This window comes from Neopsephotus bourkii, unplaced genomic scaffold (genome assembly GCF_033783945.1).
Source record: "Neopsephotus bourkii isolate Nb327-2 ecotype Australia unplaced genomic scaffold, CSIRO-AGI_Nbou_v1 NB_1638, whole genome shotgun sequence".
In the NCBI taxonomy this organism is placed as follows: domain Eukaryota; kingdom Metazoa; phylum Chordata; class Aves; order Psittaciformes; family Psittacidae; genus Neopsephotus; species Neopsephotus bourkii.
The window spans coordinates 11246468-11271667 of NW_026902113.1; the positions used below are offsets into that span (position 1 = coordinate 11246468).

General features: G+C 36.0%; 1 protein-coding gene across 12 annotated transcripts in view; it reads left to right on the forward strand.

Annotated features, from left to right (window-relative positions):
• FRY (FRY microtubule binding protein) overlaps nt 1-25200 on the forward strand; it is a 228441-nt gene that overhangs the window by 128500 nt on the left and 74741 nt on the right. For all 12 annotated transcript variants that reach the window (XM_061374523.1, XM_061374522.1, XM_061374524.1 and 9 more), the window contains 14 exons: nt 1741-1842; nt 5786-5889; nt 6393-6501; nt 7425-7511; nt 9315-9486; nt 11110-11242; nt 14653-14760; nt 18984-19236; nt 20344-20526; nt 21417-21503; nt 23238-23497; nt 23804-23993; nt 24751-24875; nt 25068-25125. In XM_061374523.1, the coding sequence (XP_061230507.1) occupies nt 1741-1842; nt 5786-5889; nt 6393-6501; nt 7425-7511; nt 9315-9486; nt 11110-11242; nt 14653-14760; nt 18984-19236; nt 20344-20526; nt 21417-21503; nt 23238-23497; nt 23804-23993; nt 24751-24875; nt 25068-25125 (1971 nt within the window). The remainder of the gene's footprint in view (nt 1-1740; nt 1843-5785; nt 5890-6392; nt 6502-7424; nt 7512-9314; nt 9487-11109; nt 11243-14652; nt 14761-18983; nt 19237-20343; nt 20527-21416; nt 21504-23237; nt 23498-23803; nt 23994-24750; nt 24876-25067; nt 25126-25200) is intronic.

A 25200-nucleotide genomic window follows, 5' to 3' on the forward strand; every position in this document is an offset into this window, starting at 1 on the left:
AGTGAATCTGCTGGGAAGACTGCAGGAGTGTGCTTGAGCTCTCTGCCACCGTTACACCAGTCCCAGGGGAGAGTCAGAGCATCCTGATCCTGTGGAGTCTTGGGGTGGATTTCTGGTTTCCACACTCCGCTTGCATCTGTGTGGCTCTATTCCTCTGCCTAGTTAATAAAACACTGTTGAAATTGCAGCAGGGTAAGAGCTTTGCTGTATTTTTTACACTAAATAGAACTTCCCCAAACTGGTGGCTGTACTTGCCAAAGTCAATACTCCATGCCTGAGAAAGGATTGCACAGCTGTGGCTTTGCATTTGATTGCTTGTCTACACATACCACACTGGAGGCTACATAGTTAAAAGTGACAAAATAGAACAGATTCTTGTGAGGGTGTGATTAGAAATACAAACATTGTGAGGAGGAGGAGGAGGAGGGGAAAGGCAAACAGTTGACAGAAATAACTGCGGTGCATATTTCCAGGCTTCCAGGAAGAAAGCACACTCTTTAGAGTTTGAGGAGGACCTTCCTTTCCAAGATTAGTGAGTGTGAATTGGTGCACTCGCTGTACAGGCAGGATGGGGGCATTCATTGTGCCTCATTTTCTATCTAAAACTCATTGAGGTTCTCTTTGTAGTAAATGGAGATAATTAAGAAACTCCAGGAGGTAGTTTGTATCTTCCTAGGGGTGGTTTTTTTAGGATATGTTGTTAACACTCCTGGGGTGTTACTGAACTCTGTGATCCTGTCAAGTACTCAACTATTATAGTCATAATGTTAATATGGTAAGAAAGTCTTCCATGAGAAGGCTTCAGTTATCCTCTCCCATATGTATTTTGGACAAGAGGATTATAAAGAATAAAAAATTAATTTACATTTGCCATTTGCTCAAGAACCTCTGTCTAACCTAGCTATATCAAATTTATGTTATATATTACTGGAACAGAAGTTGTGGTTTATGGTGTATTTAAACTTTTGAGCTGTGACTGAAGTTATAATTTTAGGGTTAATTTTGAGAATCGTTGGTCTTTAAGATAAAGTTACCTTATTTTTTACTAATAACTTTGAAGCCCTCATTTGGTATGTTAACATGACAATTGAAACCAAAAAAGTCTTGCTGCAATAGCAGACAGTTTCAAAATTAATAGGTGCATTTTAGCTTTTTTTTTTTAGTGTGATATTTCCAAGATGTGTCAAAGTGACCATTAACAAAGAGACACGGTTCCAGTATTTGAACTTACATGATCTACCTTTCTTTTTCATTTTGCAAGATGTAGCTACCAGCAGATCCAAGAACTGCCTGTAGTTTAAGGCAATTCTTTCAGGTGTTTGACATATCTCTCATTAAATATTGTGACTGCAGGTTTTGAAGAGTAATAGGCATCTGAGCATTCACAAGTCCAGTCTTTTTGGGTCCTGTTACTATGATAAAGTTTAGTTATTTACATGCTATCATTTCTCAGTTAACTGACAGAACTAAGCCCTGTGAGTCTAAAAAACTGTGGCCCGTCTTTGGATTATTATATTGCTATGAGAAGGTATTTGGTTGGTTTTAGTTCATCCATAAAACATATCTGTAAAGACATCAGAGAAAGTTCTTTTTCAAATTGACTACTTAACAATGTGTTTGTGTTGGCTAACATATATTCCACAAAATAGAGGAGTTAGTGTCTTAAATTTACAGTAGCTCTATTAATTGACTTTTATGTTTATGCAAATAATATGGTATCAACATCCATTTTCTGTTTAGGCTTTGTACCCTTTGGTAACATGCCTGCTTTGTGTCAGTCAGAAGCAGTTCTTTTTAAACAGATGGCATATTTTCCTCAACAACTGCCTATCAAATCTCAAGGTTAGTATCTTCTGGTTTTAATATTGTATTAAAACTTCAGTATGCACTATTGATCTGTTGAAAATCTATATTAGGTAAATGTGCTGGATTATTGCTATTACCTGATTCCATACATAATTTTATTCTCAACAGTACAAATTGTTTAGGTATGCAGATTTTTTCAATAACAAAAATGTATTCTTATGCCTAGTTTGAATTTCTGCTGTTTAACTCAAACCAAGCTTGAGTCAAACATCTGTAAAACAGGAAAGATTGTTGATAAAAGTTACTGGCTTGAGTGACATACCAATACTGACCCAATATTAACTTGCTTTTATTCATAGAAGCATTTGCAAACAAAGCACTTGTTATTGCTTTATCAGACTGGAACTAGTTGCAGGACACTGATTACATTGCCTCTGTCTTAATGGAAGAATTTGTATTGCTTCTCTTCATATCTAGCCTACTGTGAGAACATATCTTTGAAATATTCATAGTCTGTCTGAAGTTTTCTTCCCAGCTGTACCTGAATTACGTTTTCTGAAGACGTTTAGAACCTTTTTTGCAAAGAAATTCAGAAAATAAAAATTCCTATTGCAACTAATTTTATGGAGGTTTATGAGGTTACACAAGCTTTAGAAAAGTTGGCTGCAGTTGTAAGGTCTCTGAGGATCCAGCCAAGAATATAGTTTTTTTTCTGAAAATTGGGGAGATCCCAACGAATTATTTGAAACCATTAGAGAAAACTTAAGTTTGTTCTGCCTTACCAATTGAAAATCAAATTCACCTTGCCACTTATAATTCATTGATTTATATTTTGATTAATAGGACTTATAGTGGCACATTCGATCTTTATTTTGGGGAGAAGGTAAGGTAGCTGAATATTTGGCTAAATTAGGAACGTGGTTAGTTACTCCTTCTCAAAACAGAGGAAGATAAATTCTTCCATTTGAAGGATAATTGTCCACACCAGGAAAGTACACATGACTCCACAATACTGTGTGGGCTTCCATGAACCCCATAATGGATCAGGCTTCTCAAGAATCATATTTCTGATTTTAATATAAAGTGGCAAATCTCTGATCTTATGGAAACAAACTTTTCTCTTGAATTAATAAAGAAGACTTCTGCTAGGACATGGAAGTATTTGACCTTGACCAAATCCTGTCCAAAAGTAATCTAATACTTTGCTGTTGAAAGCAATGTAAAGGTTAGTAATTATCCAAGTTTTGAAATTGATCATTTATTATTAACTCAACTTTATTTACAAAAAGCTATTCAAGCCAGGAATTCCGTATAGGAAAGAGTCAAAGCACCATGTTTCATTTAGAGGCAGTTTTTTTTCAGCAGCAGTTCTTTGTCTCCAAACCACATGGGACAAGGAGAAAGCTCCAGTACAATTTGACCTGCGGGTGCAGAACTTACTATACTAAGAATGGGTCAAACAATGTCTTGGGCATGAGTGTATGCCCAGATGGCATGGGTACCAACACAATATCCTTTCAGCCTAAATAGGCCAGACCTAGCACCATGTTATTGGAAAACAGAAATGGAGGAATTGAAGAAAATGATCCTCACTCCTGGCAGTCTAGTTGTTCCTGTGCCAGTCACAGAGGAGGTGGATGCATTGAAAAAGACATTTCTAGAAGAGCAACAAGAACAGATAAAAGCCAGCAGCACTTGCCAATCAAGAAACAGAGCAGATCCTCGCAGAGCTCTGTTGCCAACTGCTCTCATGTTCAAAAGGTCCACATCAACTCTGACAAATTCTTCGGCACCAACAGTGAGTTGGGCACTGCCTGCAGTGGTAAAGGAATCACATCCAGTGCCAATACCTCCTGTTGGGAAAGTGAAGATGTTGGATATATTAGGCCAAATACTCCTTGTCCTAATAGGATTACTGGCTGAGCTTTTCTTGTAGACAAAAATCCTTAAAATACTCAAGAGGCTCCATTGTTTGTGGACTTCTTGGAGTTTTCCAAAGGGAGACATGCTCTGTACTTTCCAAACTACTGGTCACACAGTCACTATGCAGTTGCACAGATCTTTCACATACACATGCACATAATTTCCCTGGATGTTTCTCAGACTTTTTTATCATCTTCCTCTTAATCCTGCTTCTGCCCTGCAGCTTGCTGTTTCTGATTGAAAACTGGCCTGCTATTTTTAGAAATCTCCAACAATAGCAGTATCAGCCCTTACCTCCTTCATCTCTTCTCAACTGCCCTCCATCTAAATTGCTGGAATATTTGGACTTTTGCTTATAGGTGTGACTTCCTCCTCTGCCACACAAGCTCTCTTTAACCTTGACCCAGTTAGCCACAGTGTCTGCTGTTTTCTGCATAGCTTTGGGGTAAGAATAAACTTTGGTAAAACTGTTGAAGAAATGAAACTCTTAGGACTGAAATTTAGAAATACTGACATAGAATCATAGAATATTTAGGGTTGGAAAGGACTTTAAGATCATCTAGTTCCAACCCCCCTCCCATGGGCACGGGCACTTCACACTAAACCATGCCACCCAAGGCTCTGTCCAACCTGGCCTTGAACATCCCCAGCAATGGATCATTCACAACTTCCTTGGGCAACCCATTTCAGTGCCTCACCACCCTCACAGTAAAGAATTTCCTCCTTATATCCAATCTAAACTTCTCCTGTTTAAGTTTTAACTCATTACCCCTTGTCCTGTCACTACAGTCCCTAATGAAGAGTCCATCCCCAGCATCCCTATAGTCCCCCTTCAGATACTGGAAGGCTGCTATGAGGTCTCCATGCAGCCTTCTGTTCTCCAGGCTGAACAGCCCCAACTTTCTCAGCCTGTCTTCATATGGGAGGTGCTCCAGTCCCCTGATCATCCTCATGGCCTCCTCTGGACTTGTTTCAACAGTTCCATGTACCACTGTACGCTGCTTAATAAACAAAAAAGTATTTACATTTTCTGTTTCTTATAAAGCTTTATTGTATAAAATAATTATAATATTGTATAAAATAGAAATATTTATTGTATAAAATAATTATAATATTGAAATAAAATATATTGTCAAGGAATTAAATGGAAGCCGGAACCCAAGAACAGTATTCCTATTCATAAATTTGTGACAGATGACATGTTGGATGCTGGAGCCATATCCCATATCATCAGCAGATTTTCTTCTTCCATTTTGCAGGACCTAGACCAAAACACATTCAAGAATTATTGGTGCTATTGGTTGCAGTTTCTTTGGTAAAATCATGGTCTTTGATCTGTGACTCAGTATTTGTCTGCAGATGAAAATTCAGCTCTTTGTCATGAAGATTTGCACTGTGGGCCAGGCAAATCTTATCTCAGGGCAAAGTGTACTGGACTTCTTCAAAGTTTAACCCAGTGAATGGCCCAGCATGCAGGAGACCATCTGAATGGACTGCATGTACTTGCACCCTACTCAGAAAGCCCTTAAAACTGCCAAGAAAACTGCATATGACCAAAGAGACCCAAGGACAAATCTTATACTCATTCAAAAGTTTCCAAAAATAAACATCAATCCAGACAGATAATCCAATTCATTACAGCTGATCCCAGATGCCATGTTAATTACGCCAGCCTATTTATTTATCTGCTGTTTTCTTCATGCCAGGTCTCCACCACAGAGAAATAGCTTCCTGAATTGAAAGAATCAACCAAAGATGCGGTTTTGGTTTTAGAGTCAAATTTGAAGTTGTTTTCAAGTAAAGATTTTAAATTGTAGCCTGTATCAAATTTAATTAACTTGGTAGTTGGGGTTACTGACAAGTTAAGTAATAGCAGGAGAGGTAAGTCAGATGCGTAAGCATTCCTGCAGCTACAGGAATAGCGTACTGAGCAGCTGTGAGGCTGTGTCTTTCTGTAGTGTCATTGTGAAAACTCTGAACACTGACATCCATTAAGCGCAGAACTTCCTTTCTCATTTGTGTGTGAAGTTTGTTCTTATGTTACATATTTTTCTAGAATAAGGACCCAAAAATGGCTCGAGTTGCACTGGAATCTCTGTACAGACTACTGTGGGTTTACATGATCAGAATTAAATGTGAAAGCAACACAGCTACCCAAAGGTAAGATGCTGTATTTGTAATGATAATGAGGCCTTGTAGAGTGGATGTTGCCAATGAAAAGGTTGTATAGTTCTCCGGAATTCCTTTGACTTGCATCTATTCCTTTTGTGAAATAAAAAAACGGAACTATATACAAGAAATTATTCACTTTTATGGCACTGTCAGTTATTCTCCCACCTATTAAAATTACTGTACAAAGTGTTTCTTCTTTTGTAAGAACTAAAAATCACTCTTTGCCTTTTTAAAGTTAGAAATACTTTTGAAGTGCCATGCCATTGACTGGTCTATTGCTTTTTGTAACATAGTCATGGAATAAAATAATTACATCAAATTTGTAGCTAAGGATCAGAGCAAGATATCCCATTACATTTTCATTTCAAAGGAAGTACATTCTAGTCTTTCTAAATGGAGTAGGGTATCCAACATATGTTTCATGTTTAGTAAAGGTCCAGAAGGTCTGCAAGGTCCAGAAATGTCTGATGCTTTTTTTCCTTGTTTTACAGTCGACTTATTACTATTGTCACAACGCTTTTCCCAAAAGGGTCCCGTGGTGTTGTGCCAAGAGATATGCCTCTGAACATCTTTGTAAAGATAATACAGTTTATTGCACAGGTATGGGAGAGCCGTGCATATATCTTTGTAATTCATGAATAACTTGTTCTGCAGATAACAAATTAACAAATAAGTAAACTTCTGTTGTCTGATGTTTTCACCACACCATTGTCAGTATCTTTCAACTAGGCAATGAGAAAATTATTTAATGAGCTGGGGCAGACTTCTTTTGAACAGCTGATTTTGATTAACTTCATTCCACTGAAAATGGATTAAAAAAATGCTTTAACTTCAACCCAAATGTATTTTTTTTAAATTGTCAGCAAGTCAGAGAATGCATTTGTTGATAGTCTCTGACTGTTGATAAAGTTCAAAATAATAAGCCATATTTTGTCCTGATACTGAATCATTCCTACTATACAGAAAATGAGTTGTACTGCTCTTAAAGCAGAGGAAAACCAAGTTCAACATGTAGTTGGCTCATTCAGTTTTGATCAGTTCAAATGGGATTTGCTAAAATAAACTAACCTTCAGTGCTGGCAGTTTCATCTCTTTTATTGCTTAAATTCAGAAAACCTTCCCACTGAGCAAAACACTTAGGCACATACTTAAAGTCTCTGAACAGGAATGAATTAAACAGATGCTTAAAATCTTCCATGAACTGTGCCATCTGTGAACAAGCCCCTTTTATGTAAAATACTATGTTAGTACCATAATTACCACAGCTTAAATGAAATAATTAAAAGCTTTATTTCCAAAATGGATCATTTTCTATTTCAGTGCCATAAATCCTTGAATTTGTCAAAATACAGCAGTGTTGGAAGCTTAGATCTGATAATATGTTCTGCATACTTCTGAAAATCTGTTTTTCAGTAAATTTAAATAAATCCTGATTAAACTGCTTTTCACCGTTTTGTTACCTAAAAACAAGTAAGTAGCAGAAGTGAGCAGCTTAATGATGTTCAATGTTTTCACTATTTCAGGAACGGTTAGATTTTGCAATGAAAGAAATTATCTTTGACTTCCTTTGTGTCGGAAAACCAGCAAAAGCTTTCAGTCTCAACCCTGAGGTATGATGTGCATCTGCATTTTTTAGTATGTATTAGTATATCGTATATATAATATCTATATTAGTATGTATTGTATTGTGCTACATTTCCTTTCTGGTTACATTCTACCTTCACCAGTTTTCAGGCCAAATCTTTAACTTGATTTATTGGTAAAATACATTTGTGAACTTTAATCTGTAAAATGTCATATTGTTTATGCCTGTCTTCTGTTTCCTCAGTGAGTATTGTTAAATGTGAAGTACTACAAATGTATGAAAGAAAAAGTAAACTATTGCTCACAGTATCTCCTTATCACTCTGCTGTTGTTATATGCCATGCCTTAAGGTATTTTAATATAAAAAAAAATTTTATGTAAAATTTTCAATTTTTTTTTTTTAACTGTTTTGCTGAAAAAGATTATATGATTCAAGGAGAATTGAAGATGACAAAAAAAACCCAAGCCTCTAAGAAAGTTTTACCACTCTGACCACTAAAGCTCCACTAGCTTTAGTGTCATGAGCCAGCTTCCTAGTGCTTTCCTTAGAGAAGACAATCAGATATTTGAAAAATGTTTTTAGAAATCAAAACAAAAAAAAGTGATAAAATAATGAAAAATTATCTTGAAAATAATGTATTTGCTTATAATTTTGAAAACATTTTCATTTGAATATCAGGAATAAACATTTGAAAAACAAAAGACATTTATGATAATCTCATAGAATATGTCTATACTACTCTTGCAGTATTAAACAGACATACCTATTCACTAAGTTGTTAAAATAGAATGAGTTACCTTACAAAATTTGTATTTGATACAAGCAATATTTGGAAAAGTAGATTAAGCTTTTTACTATCAAAAGCAGCAGAAGTGAAAGGCAAGCTTTACTTTGAGCAGAGCTTTCATCTGTCTTCATCAGAGTGAAGAAAAATGAAACAGAATCCTTGAGCAGACAGGCCTCACCGTGTTTTGGGTCATTCACCTGCAGTACTGACTGAGGAATGTCCTACAGAGGATGTTGTGTATTAGCATTGCATGAAGCCAGGCTTGTAGGGAATGGACATAGGCCTTAGCTTCTTGATAAAACAACATTTGAAATGTTAATGTTTCTCAACAGCAGTGTAAGTCTGTCAACAATGAAATAATGGGGTCACTTTTTGAGGTATATAGGCTTTAGCATTCTACAAAAAAAAAAAAAAGCCCCTATAAGCTATGTAAATGCACCTCTTGGAGATTGTCAGTGGGACAGCCTCTGAATACATTCCTGGGAAATTGAAAACATTCTGATCTTTTATTCATTGTAATGGAAAGCCTGCAAGTTTTCCTCTGGTGAATTCCCAAAAGGCATTCAGGTCACTTAGCCTCATCTTCCTGATGTTTTCACATCAGTTTTGGCGCTGAGCATTATGCTAGACTTCTCACTCAGTATGGTCAACCCTGGGGCTTTTTGAGAGAGTTACTGGTCTTTCTTTATAATGGACAATGTAGGACATTTGTTTTTAACTGAAGGTCCAGTTAAGATGCATTACTAAACTCCAGATCATATTCATGTGTTTTATCCTGAAGAGATAAAACAGTGTTCTACTCAAAGTACTTTGGGTATTTGCAAGTACTTGAGATGGGAGAGCATATGTATTCATAGTGCAGATATGAGTTCACTATTTCATATACATTTTTTTGTGAAATATATCAATCTAGTCAATGTAGTGGAGATAGAGGAGAAAAATGCTGGCGGGTGCGTAACTCAGAATTTCAAAATGATTGAAGAATATGAGTAGAATATGGTTATTTTATTATGATACTCATTCATCTTCTGAACTTTACAGAGAATGAATATTGGTCTGAGAGCTTTCTTGGTAATTGCTGATAGCTTGCAGCAGAAAGACGGTGAACCTCCAATGCCAGTGACTGGAGCTGTCCTTCCCTCTGGAAACACTCTCAGAGTGAAGAAGACGTATTTGAGCAAAACTCTTACAGAGGAGGAAGCTAAAATGATAGGTCAGTAAGAGAACAGACAATATAGAAGCTTATATAAGAATGGATGTGAAAAAGTCTTCAATACCTGAGCAATATAATTTACTATTGTTTAGTATTCAATTGATATATTTATTGTAAACATTTACTTGACTGTGCATTGTAATGAAATGTATGGTTTAGTTTGACAAATACTGCTTTTTTTAATTGTCAGGAAAAGTTGTGCTCTGCAAGTGGTAGCAACCTTTTGTTCTAGAGGGGGGTTAAGTACACAGATGAAGAATTAGCTTCTTTCAATGCTGAATAGCTGTTTATTCATGCATATTCATCTTACTAGAAACAGTGCCTGGGCTCAGAAAATTTACCAGCCTTGAAAACCAGCAAAGATTTCTTTGATATCCTTATTTTAATTGCAAACTGAAACTCCCAGTGTGGCAGGAACTTTTAAATGTAAAATAGAGCTGAACTGAAGGGCCTAAGTTAAAAGTCCATTACATTTGGCTTCATAGTCAATTTAGGGAGAGAATCCTGGATTGCAAGAGAAAAGCTCCTTTATCATGCCCTGAAGGTGCCAGCTTTTGCTGACAGAAAGGAGGATTTGGCTACTGATCCTAGCACTTCATTAGGTCCTCAAACTTCCATGAAAGAAACAAAGCCTGCATATCTCTACAACAGTGACAAACACCCGTGTTGTACTGTTGCTATGTCATTGTAGTAATATCAAAATATATATTAAAAAAATCAACGTAAGACCCACTGCTGTTGAAATGTTCAACAGACGTAGTATTTAGTACTGTCACTAGTTTAGTTCATTATGATTGTTCCTCATTAATTTGATAATAAAGGTTTGAAGTATTGAATTCTTATGTTTTATTAGCTATTTCTTCACTATTTTATGATATGACATTCTAGTTCCCATGTATAGCATGTAAGATTAAGATAGGAAATTCCTGTGTTTTCTTTTGCCTTCTACAATGTCATTCAACTTTTGATCATAATAGATCTGGAAATTGATGTAAGCTTACATTGTCTTTATCAAACAGGAAAATGATTGACTAGAGAATAGATGACTGAAAATACATTGCTCAGAGTTAATACATAAATTTTCATTATGAAAATTAAAATTTTAGCCTTTCATGAATCTAGAGAAAGAGTTAAGTTTTATTTTTTTAAAGGATTTGATGTCCATCAGCTGCTTTAAAGCTGTATGGCCAATATAATTTTTCACATAAAACGTCATGCCAGTAATTCCCATACCAAATTAGTTTTAGGAGAGCTCATTCAGATTCCTTTTTTCTCTTTGCCTGTAGTTTTTAAACCTTGCTACTGGATCAGAACTTTTACTTCTGCCATAGAAGGCCGCAAAATATATTGTATAACTTCATCAACTCTGTGGCTTCATTTGGCTATGTAGGACATATTTCGACTAGGTATTTTTTAACTTCTTCTCTAGGAAAAATATGTGTATCTGTATATCATTTGGGTTATTTTTCATACAATAGCATTCTTTCTGGAGAGGGCAACATATTCTGTCTCTGAATGAAGTTATTACTAATGGAATATGCAGCACAGCATGAGTAAATAGCTTTTTCAAAATATGCATATCTATAAATAGTCCAAATTATACAGAAATGCATATTATTGCAGGTATGTCATTATATTATTCTCAAGTAAGAAAAGCCGTGGACAACATACTCAGACACCTTGACAAGGAAGTCGGTCGTTGCATGATGCTAACCAACATACAGATGCTTAACAAAGAGCCTGAAGACATGATTACGTGAGTGCTTAAGAACAGTAAATCCCATTAAATATTGACAAGTAATTTCAGAACTTTTTATGTATTTGTGACTATCATGAGTCATCAGAACAACAGACAAGAAAGGGGAAGATTAGCTTAGTGTATACTTTGAATAACTGTTTATGGCAAGTTGATTGTACTTGCAGTGTTTGGAATTGAACTGATGCTCTTGATGTGTCCAAAGTCATGTGTGAATCCCATGAATGTTTAGGTGGTAGAAGTTGAAAGCCTAAAGTGGAAAACCTGTCAGCCTATGCTCAAAACACTGTTTCAGGATATATTTGCATTACTGAACTTCAAAATAAAGTCAACAAATTCTGTAAATCACTATTAATAATAATCTGTCAAAATTTCCATTCGTACCTGTAATCAAAATCAAATCTTAATTAAAAAACCAAGTCATGTCATGTTAAGAGTCTTGGATTTAAGCAATACCCCACCAAAGAGAATAAAGCCAGTACATCTCAAGCAGTGTTGAACTGCAGCATTTTACGCTCTCATCCAAAATTATTAATAAGGAAAATTTTCTGGAGAGAGTTCTAGTGAGGTGGACATCTAGTGGACCATAGAGACACAGAGACATCATTCTACGCATGCAGACCACAGATAGTAGAAAGCCCAGCTATAAGGAGACCTTGGATATCTTTCATGTTATAGTGGGATGGACATGGTAGTTATGCCAGAAGAGAAAAAAAAACTGGCAGAAAAATTCAAGGTATAGTCCAAAGTATGACGAAAAGGAAATTGGTCTCTTTGATAATGGTTTTTTTTCATATAGTGTCAAAAAAAGAAAAAAAAAAGACACCTTGCTAAAAATACTGCAAATAGTAGATAGACTGCAGTGCCTATCCAAATTCAACTACTTTTTACAGCTGATGCAAAAATAAAAATCAGAGGGAAATAGCTAGGAAATTAATATTCATAACATTTTAAAATATAAAGATTCTGGAATTTTCTTTGGCAGTGTTAGAGATGCTTCTGTATTTAATGACTGATCCTTTAAGCATTTATTGTTGAAATTGATGCCACTCTGGAGTGTCTTACTAAAATCCTAACTAAGGAGCGTTTGCATCCTCCACTGGGATCTACATTTCAATACTGGTTATAATTACTTTCCAATATAGTCAGAGTAGGGCATCCGTTTTTTCTAACATGCAAACCTGTTCTTGCAAGTACTTGAAAGATTTTTGTTGACAATATGTAACAAAAACCTGCTGGTATGAAAACACAAGGTTCCAGGTGAGAACAGCTGTTGGTGTGTTCATCCAGAGGTCACCCTGTTGAATCCTGAGTTGGACAGAGATGACTGCAGAACCCTGTGAGGACCTCTGTTGCCAGGCACTTCACATGCTGACACTGATAGCTCAGATAAATTGGGAACTTGAGCTTCAGATTTGAATCTTCTGCTAGTCTTCTGAGCAGCTGATAACCCACAGAACACCCACAGATTTTATATTTATAAATAATTACTTCATTTTCCTTCAGAACAGTTTCCTCTTAGACTATTATCTTACATGTCTCCATTTTAAGGGCACAGTTTACTCTCACTGTGGACTGATAATAAGGAAACTCTGCAAAGCTCACTTTCCATTTCAAGTCAGCAAGGAAGACACATTGGTTTGCCTGCCAATAAAATTCTCAATGACACTTTACTATTTACAACTATAAAAATATAGTATTTTGCACTAGTTACTAATTGGACTAGTTTTTTGTATTAGCGATAGTAGTTCAAAGGGATTTGTTTATAACCAAATTCTTGGATTAAATGTTGTATTTTACTTTTTTCAAGTCAGTTGCTGGCTTTCTTTCAAATTCTGTCTGTTAGGATACAGATACAGTGAGACAGGGATAATTGATTATGAAAATTGTTTCCCCTCACTGTACAATTTAAGTCAGCAGATTAAAATCATATCATCATTTTATTAATGTAATACGTATCCAATGTGAAATATAGCTTTAAGAGAAAGAACGATATTCACCACAAAATTTACTTTAATCTTTTAAGTAAGTAAGCTTAATGACAGTTTATGCCTTTTCTACACCCACTGTTTCAGTGAATGTTCAGTGTTACTCAATGAATCATATTTTAGCCTTGTGAGGTGGTATTGCATTCATGCTTTCTCTGTGACTGAATACAGAAGTAAGGTATCCAAATGCAATGTCCTCTGTCAAGTGGAGAGGCACAATAATGTAGTAAGCAGGGCATTGCACTGTGGTGCAGGAAAGCTAGGTTAGTTTCGTGTTTTGTCACTGAAATTCAGTGTGGTGTTAAGTAGTTTACAATGCTTCTCAGTGTGTTTCTTCCTCCTCATTCTTTCCTGGTTTGGGCAGAGTCATATTAAAGCAGGAACAGCCTTTCTCTGCATGTTTATAGTAGGGTCCCTAAATAGGACCTTGCTGTTTTGATCCCTTCAAAGCGTATCACGGGCTAATAATTAATGATATTGTGGGAAAGACTGTACAGTTTAAAATGCTGTTGTGCTTTGGTTATTTCCTCTCTACTCAATCATTAAATAATAGATCACTGAGTTAAAAATGAAGAAATAGAAAAACCCCAAACATTTTGAGGTCTGTCCAAAGAACTTTTTAATCTGCATTCTTACAAAACAAAAACAAAAATCAAAAGCCAAACAAACAAAACTGGAAAGAAGTCAGAAAAGAACTGCATCTCTTGTGAAAATAATCAGCAGCTGAAATTTGAACTACTTTTAGAATATTGAAAGACTCCCAACCTAGATTTTTGGTTTCATGCTGAACTTTAGATTCAACCACTTTCCCAGGCTATTAGGGAGCAATTGAGCCATTCCACAGATTAGAGCTGCCTTGGGACTACTAAAACATGTTTGAGCTGATGATGTTTGCTAAAGTGCTGCTGTCTGAGGGAGGGACAGACAGAAATTCTCTTGCCATACTTACCTGTAAATTATGCTTCTTTTTCAGTCTAGTAGTGTGTGGTGTGAGATTCCCACAGATCTTTGTCCTTTTGAGGGCCTTGTTATTTAGGCTTCTTACATATCTGCTATTTGCTTTATACAACCGGTGTGATATAGCTGCATTGTGATGGGGAGCACCCAACTCATTCCCTCATCTGAAGCTTGCATCATGCAAATGCTGAGCTTGATGAAGGAATCCATCTTGATATATCTGCCAGTTTCTCTCTGAAAGAAGTAAATTACTCAGTAATAGATGTCAACATCAAAACCATTCATTCAATGGAAACATTTATTCGTGTTTCCTTATTCCATTTATAGTGTCTAAATTTCTGTTCTGATTTTCTTAGTAGGCATTTGGCTCTCCATTATGTCCAGCCCTTTTCTGAAATACCATAGGTGGATCATTTAACACAGTTACTTATTAAGCTTAGTGAAAATTCTGGTTTATTTTTTCAGAGGTGAAAGAAAGCCCAAAATTGATCTCTTCAGAACATGTGTTGCTGCTATTCCTCGATTGCTTCCTGACGGAATGTCAAAACTTGAGTTGATCGACTTGCTGGCAAGGTAAACTGTTCAAACGTTAGATGACTGCTCAGTGGGAACAGAATGAAAAACTGAGCTGCAGAATGTATAACTGTTTCTTAGACAATCACATGCTTATAAAAAGTAATATGCTATTAATGAATAAGACATAAAAGTCCTCACATCTTTTTACAGTCATTGTGTTTATTTTATAGAATCTTCATTTTTTAAGAGAGTAGATACATCATCCAGAACTCTTTTCCATCAGTTCATGGTATTCACCATTTACTGCCTTTTTTTAACTGTCACAGCATTCTGATTAACAGGAGAGAACATCTTTTCTGTCTAGTGGAAAAACATTGAGATAGTTGTTTACATTTGATTTATGATTCTCATGTATCTGCTTGGTAAAATAGAATGTGCTATGTGTTGGATCTTTCAAACAGAAAAGTTTTTAATGTATAATAATTTAAATTGTATTTTTAATATTATTATACATAAAGGATAAGTTTAAGTGTCATACCCTCCCTGCTTGGGATCCATTGAATTTATCTAGATAGACTATTTAACAGAACAAGATAGTCTACAACACATGACTGCTAAAACAGTTAATTTTCAGGACATCAAATTATTGACTTACTGCAGGTAATTATGACAACAGGTACTGGTCAGTTGAGAGAAGTCTGTTACATTTCAGTTGTAGTATCCAAGTCAAAGATTACAGCATATTTTATGTATGTCAGTGGATTATGGTAGTGAACTGAGCCAGGAGGTCCTTGCAGCATATTGCTCAGAAGAGGTAGTTGTGACAAAGCAATCTTTGCCACTCCCTTCTTGCTTCTGAAACATCTGTGAGCAATTACAGATGTGGGAGCCAGAGGGTTACATTCAAAAGCATTTTTTTGCTGCTCTATTACTAGCTCTTTAGTGATGTGCTAAAACAGTGAAATAATTTATTCTACTAGGAGTAAAAAGTACAAACAGCCAAATAAGCCGTAACTGCAGTCAGCAGTACGTGTGATGTGGTGTGTGGCCATCTTGATTTCCTTGTGTTTTCATCCTCTGCTATAATCACTTCTAGGTTGTTTTAAATCATTACATTATCAAATTATAAAGATACCGTATTAAATAGTTACATCAGTTCTGCTTGAGGGAAATAAAAAAGGACATGTTTACCTTTAATTCACTGTTTTAACTCACTTTCTGTCCTTAGTAATGGCTTTAACTGCTCTGTTAGAAAGCACATATCCATTCTGGTCACTGCTTTTCAAACACAAAAGATGATCCAGGTCAGACCTGTCACTACTCAGAAAAACGTTTGGAGACCAGTGTGGACTTCCTCATAAGTTAGTGCTTCCCTCCTTAAATCTCACAACTGTCAATATAATCACTTGTCTATATTCTGTCATCAAACTTCATGCAGAAGAGGTCAATTGTGATTCCTCAGCCACAATCAGTTTGCAAGCATTTCTTGGGTAATTTCCATGCTGGGACAATGCAAGCAGTAGGTCTGCTGACTTACCTGGTTCTGGCTGCCAGAAGTGAGACATCAAGAGGAGCTGAGGACAGCATCTCTAGAGCAACTTTGGAAGCCAATTACATGCTCAGCCGTTCTCCAACAAGGGGACCTTTGAGAAGCTGTTTTCGTTTCACACACATACTTGTGATACAGCATCTTTGACACATTAATACTGTTGTAAATCAGATTCTCAAATATAAGCAAGGGAAACACAATTTAGGTAAAAGTAAATGCATAGTAGGTTGGAAAACAGTGAACAGTTAACTGTTCAGGAGACTAATAGCAAGGTGTTGAAATACTGGGTAGGGTCTCAGTAAAGCAGAGCAGGATCACAAACTGAACACACACAAACTAGTGATGTTCCTAAGGCAAATCTTGTTCACATGTTTAAACAGCAATAAGTCTAAAATACTTTTGAAAAAGTTCTTCTGATCTAATCAATATCAAGGATGCCTGATTGGAAAGCAATGTCCAAGCTGGTGCATTGTGCTTGAAGAAGAGACTGGCCAGAGAATAAGTGAAAGGAGGATCAATGGCTTGAAAGAGTTAGGTCTATTTAGTCTGGGACAGTGTGGATTAAAAACACTCTACAAAAATATAGCTTAAGGGAATAAAGTAATAAACTGTACAAGGAATTACCTAATCCTAACATAAGTCTCCACACTACCCCAGCACCAGGGCTGCTTCTACATTCTCTATACCATCCCATGTTTATTTGGGTCCAGACTGACTACTACCCACAGTTATGAAACATAGTCCCAGGAGGTATGTCTTTACTGTTCTAGAAAACACTGCATTGCAATACTATGTGTTTTCTGGGTCAGAGACTAGAATCAATACAAGGATAAAAAACTCTGAAGAGGTGAGGTTTCACTTCCTCCCTGTTTCTGAAAAGAACCTGGAAAGCTGTTTGGCCAGGGATTTCTGGGGGGCTGTGTTGTTGCATTAAATATTTTCTTTTCACTAAGGATAAAATAACATCTTTGTGTTAATGGGTTCTTTTGTTCACAGTTTGGTTTGAATTTTTCATCCTAACAACAGATGTATCTCTTGGTGGTTTCCAGGAATCTAACTCAGCAGCTAGACCATCTTCCAGGACAGCTGTATTCAAATTATAAGCTCTAAAGCAGATGTCAAGTGTATACTGTACTTTTTACCCTTTCACTGCCCACTGAAATCATTCATTACAGATTCCCAAGTAGGTCTTAAATTTAACTGAATTAAAGTGCAAACTAACATTTACTTGCTTCCTCAAGCTGCCTGTCATGCAGTGGTAATACATAGATGCATTCTTATGCTCAATTTGAATTTCATCTTATTTGATAATGCCGTTGCACAGTAATTTGGTCTTAGAGCTGTATCTCTTTTGTTTCCTCTTTTCTGTTATTACTTTGTGTCATTGTGGCAGTCATTTAATGGATGACTTAATCATAGTCTCAGGGGTTTTGCTTGTTTTTCTGGTTTTGGCATTCCAAATAGAGACCAAAATGATCTTTTCTTAGCACAACAAAATACTGCGTTTCCAAATTTATATAGAAAGTCATATGGTTATTAAAGTGTAACTGTTATTTTTGGAGTCATATTCACCAGGGGTGAAGTTTCATGGCAGTTGCTTTCCTTGGACTTAAATAAAATGCCCCCCACCTCCCAGTTAGGCAGCTATAATGAACCAAATTTGTTATGAGCTGCATCTCATCATATACTTCCAACGGAATGGAGTTTGGTTCCACTCCATCTGGCTGTTTTGAGTTTTTTTTCTCCTAGCTTTCTCTCAATTCCTTTATAATGTGTCCTCATTTTCAACTCTGTAGATTAAATGTAGATAAAATACTTTGAAAATGAGTTCTAACGCACTACAGAAAATTACAGTCTCATGGGTAATTAAAACAAAATACATCATAAATTCAATGAACCAAAAATTGCAGAACACACGGATCTGAATTTACTTTATTCTGCCAAGCTACCAACACAGAAGTGGTTTGATAATTTTTGTGTCAAAAGAAAGTATAATGAATTTTTCTGTTGAAAACTTCAACATGATGCAAATATGGAAGGAAATATAATTTGAAAATGGGATCTAAAATTGCACCATCTTTCAGAAGGACTTTGGGGGTGTCTAATGTGTTTTTAAATGTATGGAAAGTCCTGAGGCTGTTTTTACCATTTCCCTATCCTTAGTTGTTTAAAACGTAAACCATTTTTTTAATTCAAATTCTTATTTTTATTTCTTTTGCATATTTTATTTCAATAATTGTGATTTGCTTCTTGGCTAAAGATTAATTTTAACTCTTAGGTAGCTGAAGTGTTCTGATTCTTTTATTTTCATATTGAAAGTAAGCAAATAAATACATAAATTATGAAATTATGTATTAACCTGCAAGCCTTTTGCTATTGTAACTACATAGAAGCTATTTAATAAATAAGTTAATCAAAAGTATACTTGGTTTGGGGAGACAGCAGAGCTGCCAAATTTATGTACTTCAAAGATACCATATTTTAGGAATGGAACAGAGACTTCTTTTAGACCCATGAATATGTTCAAGCAGTGTTGTATCAAGAATTGCAGTATAAAACCAGGTTAAGGATGTTAATTTTCGTCAGAAATAATGAAACCATGGTAGCATCACTGAAATTTACATTGTCATTGGGAATTTTCCATTGCTGTTAAGTTACGGAGAAACATATGCTCCTTTCCACAATAAGCACTCCTTAGATTTTTATTACCTGACATTTACTTTACTTACAGGCTGTCTATCCATATGGATGATGAACTCCGACACATTGCACAGAATTCTCTTCAGGGTCTACTTGTTGACTTTGTTGACTGGCGGGAGGATGTACTCTTTGGTTTTACTAATTTTCTGCTACGTGAAGTGAATGATATGCATCATACCCTTCTTGATACTTCACTGAAGTTGCTGCTACAGTTGCTTACACAATGGAAGCTTGTAATACATACTCCAGGAAAAACTGAACAGGCAAAAACCAGATCTGCGGAGGTATGAAATCAAGAGATCTGTGTCCTAACATTTATGCTAATTGAAGGCAGAAATTATATTCCTTGGTATTGCTGTGGTTTATGTATTTTGTACTTACTCACCTGAAAAGAATTCATTATGTCTAATTTTTTAAGGTACATACTTCAGATGTCTTTTGAGGACAGCCACGTCCTTGTGTAACACAGCAGATGTTACTGTTGTTGAGCAACATGAGGGAATGCATGTCAAACTGAAATATGCACATCAACAAAAGCAGATAAAATGAAATATGTGTATGTAGATGTGGCAGAAGGACATGTTCCCAGGACTGAAACTGATTAATAATGCTAGTGGGAATGCTTGAGAAGAGTGAAGTGGATCTTCCCTTCCTGTAGCCATTTCATTTGTTTGATTCAAAAACATCAAAGAATCTGATTGTTTCTACAGCCTGCTGTCTCCGTGTGTTACAAACATTCCTGGGAACTGAATAGCTTTGCTCCTGCTCCTCCCATCTGCACTGTCCCACAGATATTTTCATTACGAGAGATGATTTTCAGGCTTCTTGATCTCCTAACCCAGTCACATTGGAAATGTGTTCCTTTGGGCAAGCATGAAGTCTGCTTTACATCACAGAGGACTATTAATTAATATGTAATAATAGTATTACAAAAACTGTAGAAAAGATAAATACTCACATGCTTTTCAGTAAATATTGTACATTTTACTGGTGAGGGTCAGATGATGGAGGCCACCTTCCAAAGGTGTTAACTGCTGCAGGATCAAAGAAGGACCTATGGACCTGTTTTCTGGAGTAGAAAAAGTGTGAACTGTTCACTGTCTGACTTAGCTGTTCATTTTTATAGTGGAGGATGGAGCAAAAGCAGATAATTGAATTGCAAAGTAAAGGGATGGCAAGAGGACTATACTCATGTATTGGTTTTGTAGAACAAGGTAACTTAAGCAAAAAAAATTGATTATTTGAGGGAATGCTGTAAATCCCCTATTTTAGCATTTACATGGCTTCTGCATTTTGTTTGTTTATATTGTCCTAGTTAAATAGAATATTTCTCAAAGACCCAGTTTTCAAACATCATCACTCTATTTTTTTCCCCTTGCACTGCTCTGCAGTTGATACCAAATGGATCCAGCCACAGGATACAATCTGAAAGAAGCCCCTACTCTAATGTGCTACATGCAGTTGAAGGATTTGCACTGGTTCTGCTGTGTAGCTTCCAGGTCGCTACACGTAAACTAGCTGTTTTAATCCTCAGAGAGATCCGTGCTTTATTCCTGGCGCTTGGCCAGGCAGAGGTATGATTTTCTTTTTCTGGAACTTTGAATGAAAATTCTCTAAAGATAAAGCTCAAAACTGCTGTTACAGTTGCTTTTAACGTAATAGTTGCAGTGCAGCAAGTATGCACTTAGTTTATAAAAAAAAACATTTGATCTGAGCTTACCATTTCTATTTGCCTTAACACTGCAAACCTTTCTGTATACTGAGCAATGTCACATTAATAACATGTTCCCTGTACAAGAATTTGAAGGGAAACATGTACAGCAACTTAATATTTCCTCTTGTCATGATGTGAATGTAAAAGACACTGTAAAACCTGTTTTCTACTGCATGGATCATTTTTGTATTGTGAGGATTATAAACTTGTATTGCAAATGAAACTCATTCCTGTAGCATACCATTTTGTAAAAACAGCATCAGACACGTTTAAGATTATTCACATACATTTTTTCTTGTACAGTAAAGACCTCTAAGTCTTCTTTATGGATATAGAAATACAGAGAGTCATGTTGTGTGTTGGCGGTCACAGTTCAGTGAGCCATCTAAATGCCTAAGAACACAAATATGTGTCTTCATGGCAGAAGAATGCTTTAATAAACAGTAAGCTAATTTTTCAGTCTTTTGATACTAGATATCCAAAGTCATTTGGGATTTTTTGATATGTGCTTTTGTTTGGTAAGCAGTGAGCTATAGCCACAAATTAACTTTATTTCAAACCACAGCGTGGATTTGGTTCTGAGGTTCATATGACAAAGACAAAATGCACCCATCATTACCAATTATTTTTTTCAGCCATTTTAAATTAATGTTGTAATTTTTAGGTCATTCTGTTTCATGTATCAGAAAAATAAGAAGGGAAATCATTTGGTCAGGAGAGAAGTTAACTTGTGTTATCTGTGTTACGCAGGATGATGACAGGCCCATGATTGATGTCATGGATCAGTTGAGTTCTTCTATTCTTGAAAGTTTTATTCATGTGGCTGTTTCAGATTCAGTAAGTATTACTTTACTATTACTGCTAGCGTTTACATAGCATGTGGACATAACAAATACCAGACATGAAAGATTAAAACTAAAGCTTCTAGAAATCAAAGAAATCATACAGCTTTAAGACTCCATCCATCTACCCAAGAGCTCCAAGGCTCCACAATGTCCCAAGACAATCTGTTTGATGAAGATGATCATACTGTATTACATATTAAAAAAAAAAAATTATAACTGAATTTATAATGAAAGCTACCTAGAGTCTGGACCTGTGAACTGCATCCAAAAGAACCACTAAAAAATTCTTACTGCCACCACTATTTAAAACTTGGGCTGCTTGGAAGTCAGTCACTGCTGTCATCTGTTCCAGAAGGGAATAAGCTTTAGCTCCCTCGCATGCTCAGAAGTGGCGCTGCTTGCAAACCTAAGCCTAAGCAATAAGAGTAAGTCACAGCTGGGGTGAATCTCTACTTTCACTCTTGTGGGCCTGGTGAAGCAGAGAGGCAGTAAGCATTTTGCATAAAGAAGTACCAGCAGAGGATCTGATACATAGGGCAACTTCTTTTGCATACTATTTTAGAGATTAGTGCCCTTGTCCAGAGAGAAGAAACTATCAGTTTGGAGCAGTTTTCAGCCTGATTAAGTTTAAAGCAACAATCAGTCCTTGCTACATGAGTGCTCTTTCCAGGAGTAGGAGGGGCACATCAAACTGGTAGTGAAGTCAGGCCACTTTACAACTGAAAACAATAAAGTTGAGGGACCAGAAACTGAGCAAGTAAGAGAAAATCTCACTCTGCAACCCAGGAATTAGGAAATCATCTGAAATAGCAAAACCTGGGTTTGTTACAGTTTCTGCAGGTGAAGGTTTGGATTTTGTGCTTTAATTCTATGCATTAATAATATAGCAAAGCAAATGTGTTGTCTGTGTACCTGATTTCTGATAAGTACAGCAAGTAGTGGTAATTTAGCGATTACTTCATAGCAGTGGATTCATGATGCAGACAACTATTACTTTCTATTAGAGGTCTCATAAGCAAATAATAAGGATGCAAAAATATGTGTGTTTTAAGTTTTTGTTTCACAGTTGTTTTCTTAGGAAAAAATTTAAATTACAGTAGAGAAATGGTTTGTTAACAAGAGAACCCTACTTTTCATTGAAGGTAGCAGGATTTTAAGTGGATTAAAACTGCTTAAGTGCCTGCTTTAGCCTCTTAATTCCTTATAAACATATTCAAACACCCTGATGAATTCTGAAGAGTTATTTAATAGCATTGGCATTTCTCATACTGTCATAGCATGCAGGTGTCTTAATCATGGACTAAGGCTCCATCTGGCTGTTCAGACAATGAACATAAGGACAGTCTATACCTATTACATGCTGAAGCATCATGCAAGGGACAGTGGCTAGGTGGTGGCAGCAAGTAGAATACAATAGAAAGTAACAGACTATATTGGTCTATTGGTCATCATAATCATTAGTTACTGTAGAAAGTTATTGCACCTATCACAGTAAATAGGAGTTATAAGGAAGAACCAGACGGGAAATAATGTGGTAGCTCTTATCACTATTTGTAAAAAGCTTCTCCTGAGTGAAAGGGCAATGTGATGGGAAGCATAAAAATGTTGGTCTAAAAAATCCAGCAGAAGTTGGCCATGGAGCTTGAAAATATAGGCAAGGACTGATGGGGAACATGGCAGGGTATGAATGACTGTAACTTTGGTTTTTCTTCTTCTCTCTCCGTAGACAACAATCCCATTAATGCACAGCGTGGATTTGCAGTGGCTGGTGGAGTGGAATGCTGTCCTAGTAAATAGCCATTATGATGTGAAAAGTCCTTCCCATGTCTGGATATTTGCACAGTCTGTAAAAGACCCATGGGTTCTCTGCCTCTTCAGTTTTCTTAGGCAGGAGAATTTACCAAAACATTGTCCTACAGCTCTCAGTTATGCATGGCCATACGCTTTCACAAGGCTACAGTTGATAATGCCTCTTGTGGATCCAAAGTAAGTGGCAATCTGCATTCAATTTTCATTTTGATGGGTTGGGTGATTTTAATAAAATTTTAGTCTCCTATTTCAGTATCAGTCTATAAATCCTGCACGGTACTACCCAGATATTCAGTTTTAAATTTCATAATTGCAATTTGTAAGGCAGAAAACTAGTTTTCTGCCTGCATTGATTTTTCCCATGTTGAATTGCAGCTGGTGGGTATGTAGCATGTTTTATTCACTTTTAAAGTATTTAAGAATACTGTTTTAATTAAGACTGGGGAATGATTTTAATAATTTTAATTTCTTTTTAAATTCTAGTATTCCTGTTAATGCAAAGAAAACAAGCACAGCAACCAGTGGAGACAACTATGTTACACTGTGGAGAAACTACCTTATTCTCTGTTTTGGAGTAGCAAAGCCCAGTATTATGAGTCCAGGACACTTGCGGGCTTCAACACCAGAGATCATGGCTACCACTCCTGATGGAACAGCGAACTATGATAATAAGGTAATGCATCCTGTTTCAAACAAATTATTCATTTAGGAGGGTTCTAAACTGCATCTGCATGCAAAATCTTACTCTGTTGAAGTATTTCAGTTAGGGATTTTTTTTTATATACACAAGCTGCTTAAGGCACATAATTAGCCACTAAAATATCTGATAACCTGTATTGACATTATGTGCCAACAAATACTGGCAAAAGCCATGGCATTTTCAAAATATATACTACCTTTTGTTTGCATTCTGGGTGATGTATATTCAAAATACAGAAGTCCTGGACGTATGTGTTGAAGTTAACTCTTGTTGGTCATCCCCTTTCTTTCCTTGTAGAACTCTCCAATCTGTAAATTTATAACATTATTGAGCAATAAGGCAGATTTCTGAGTAAACATTTTATGCCTGTCAGACATGGGGGAATAATTATATGAAATACAGTTTCGAGTAGTAGCAATCTGAGAGGAGCAATAGTTCCACTTATGCAACGACTGGAATATTTTAATGAAACAAGTCAAATAAATCACAATCATCTGAACGAAAACAGAGATTTCCCAGATTTGTTTATTTGTTATGCTTTATTGAGTTGATTGTGATGTAGCTAGACTGGTATATTGATATCCATAATAGTAAAATAATTTCAGCACAATTTTGAAATACATATTGATTCTTGGACAATGGGTTCTGGGGTTTTTTTGTTTAAAAAAAGATGTATTTAAAATTGATAATTCTGACAATTAAATGTCAATAATTTCTTAATATATTTTAGGCTATTGGAACTCCATCTGTTGGAGTCTTACTAAAGCAGCTAGTGCCTTTGATGAGACTTGAAAGCATAGAAATAACAGAATCACTTGTATTAGGATTTGGAAGAACAAATTCCCTTGTTTTCAGGTACTTCCCCACTTACCATATTCTCAGTTACTTGCCTCTAATCCAAATGTGTTATTTTGTATGTAATTTAAATATACTTAAATTTTTATTTGTACTTTAGACATATGGGATTATGTATTGAATAAAATATTGATGTTTTCCAGAGGACACTAGATTTTGTCTACAAAGATTGTTTTATTTTTTTTTATTTAGGGAATTAGTAGAAGAACTTCACCCACTAATGAAAGAAGCCCTAGAAAGAAGACCAGAGGTTAGTTGGAGAAATTAAACGTAATAACTTGTTTAAACTGAAAAAACTGATTCAAAAGTAGTAATTCTGTCTCTT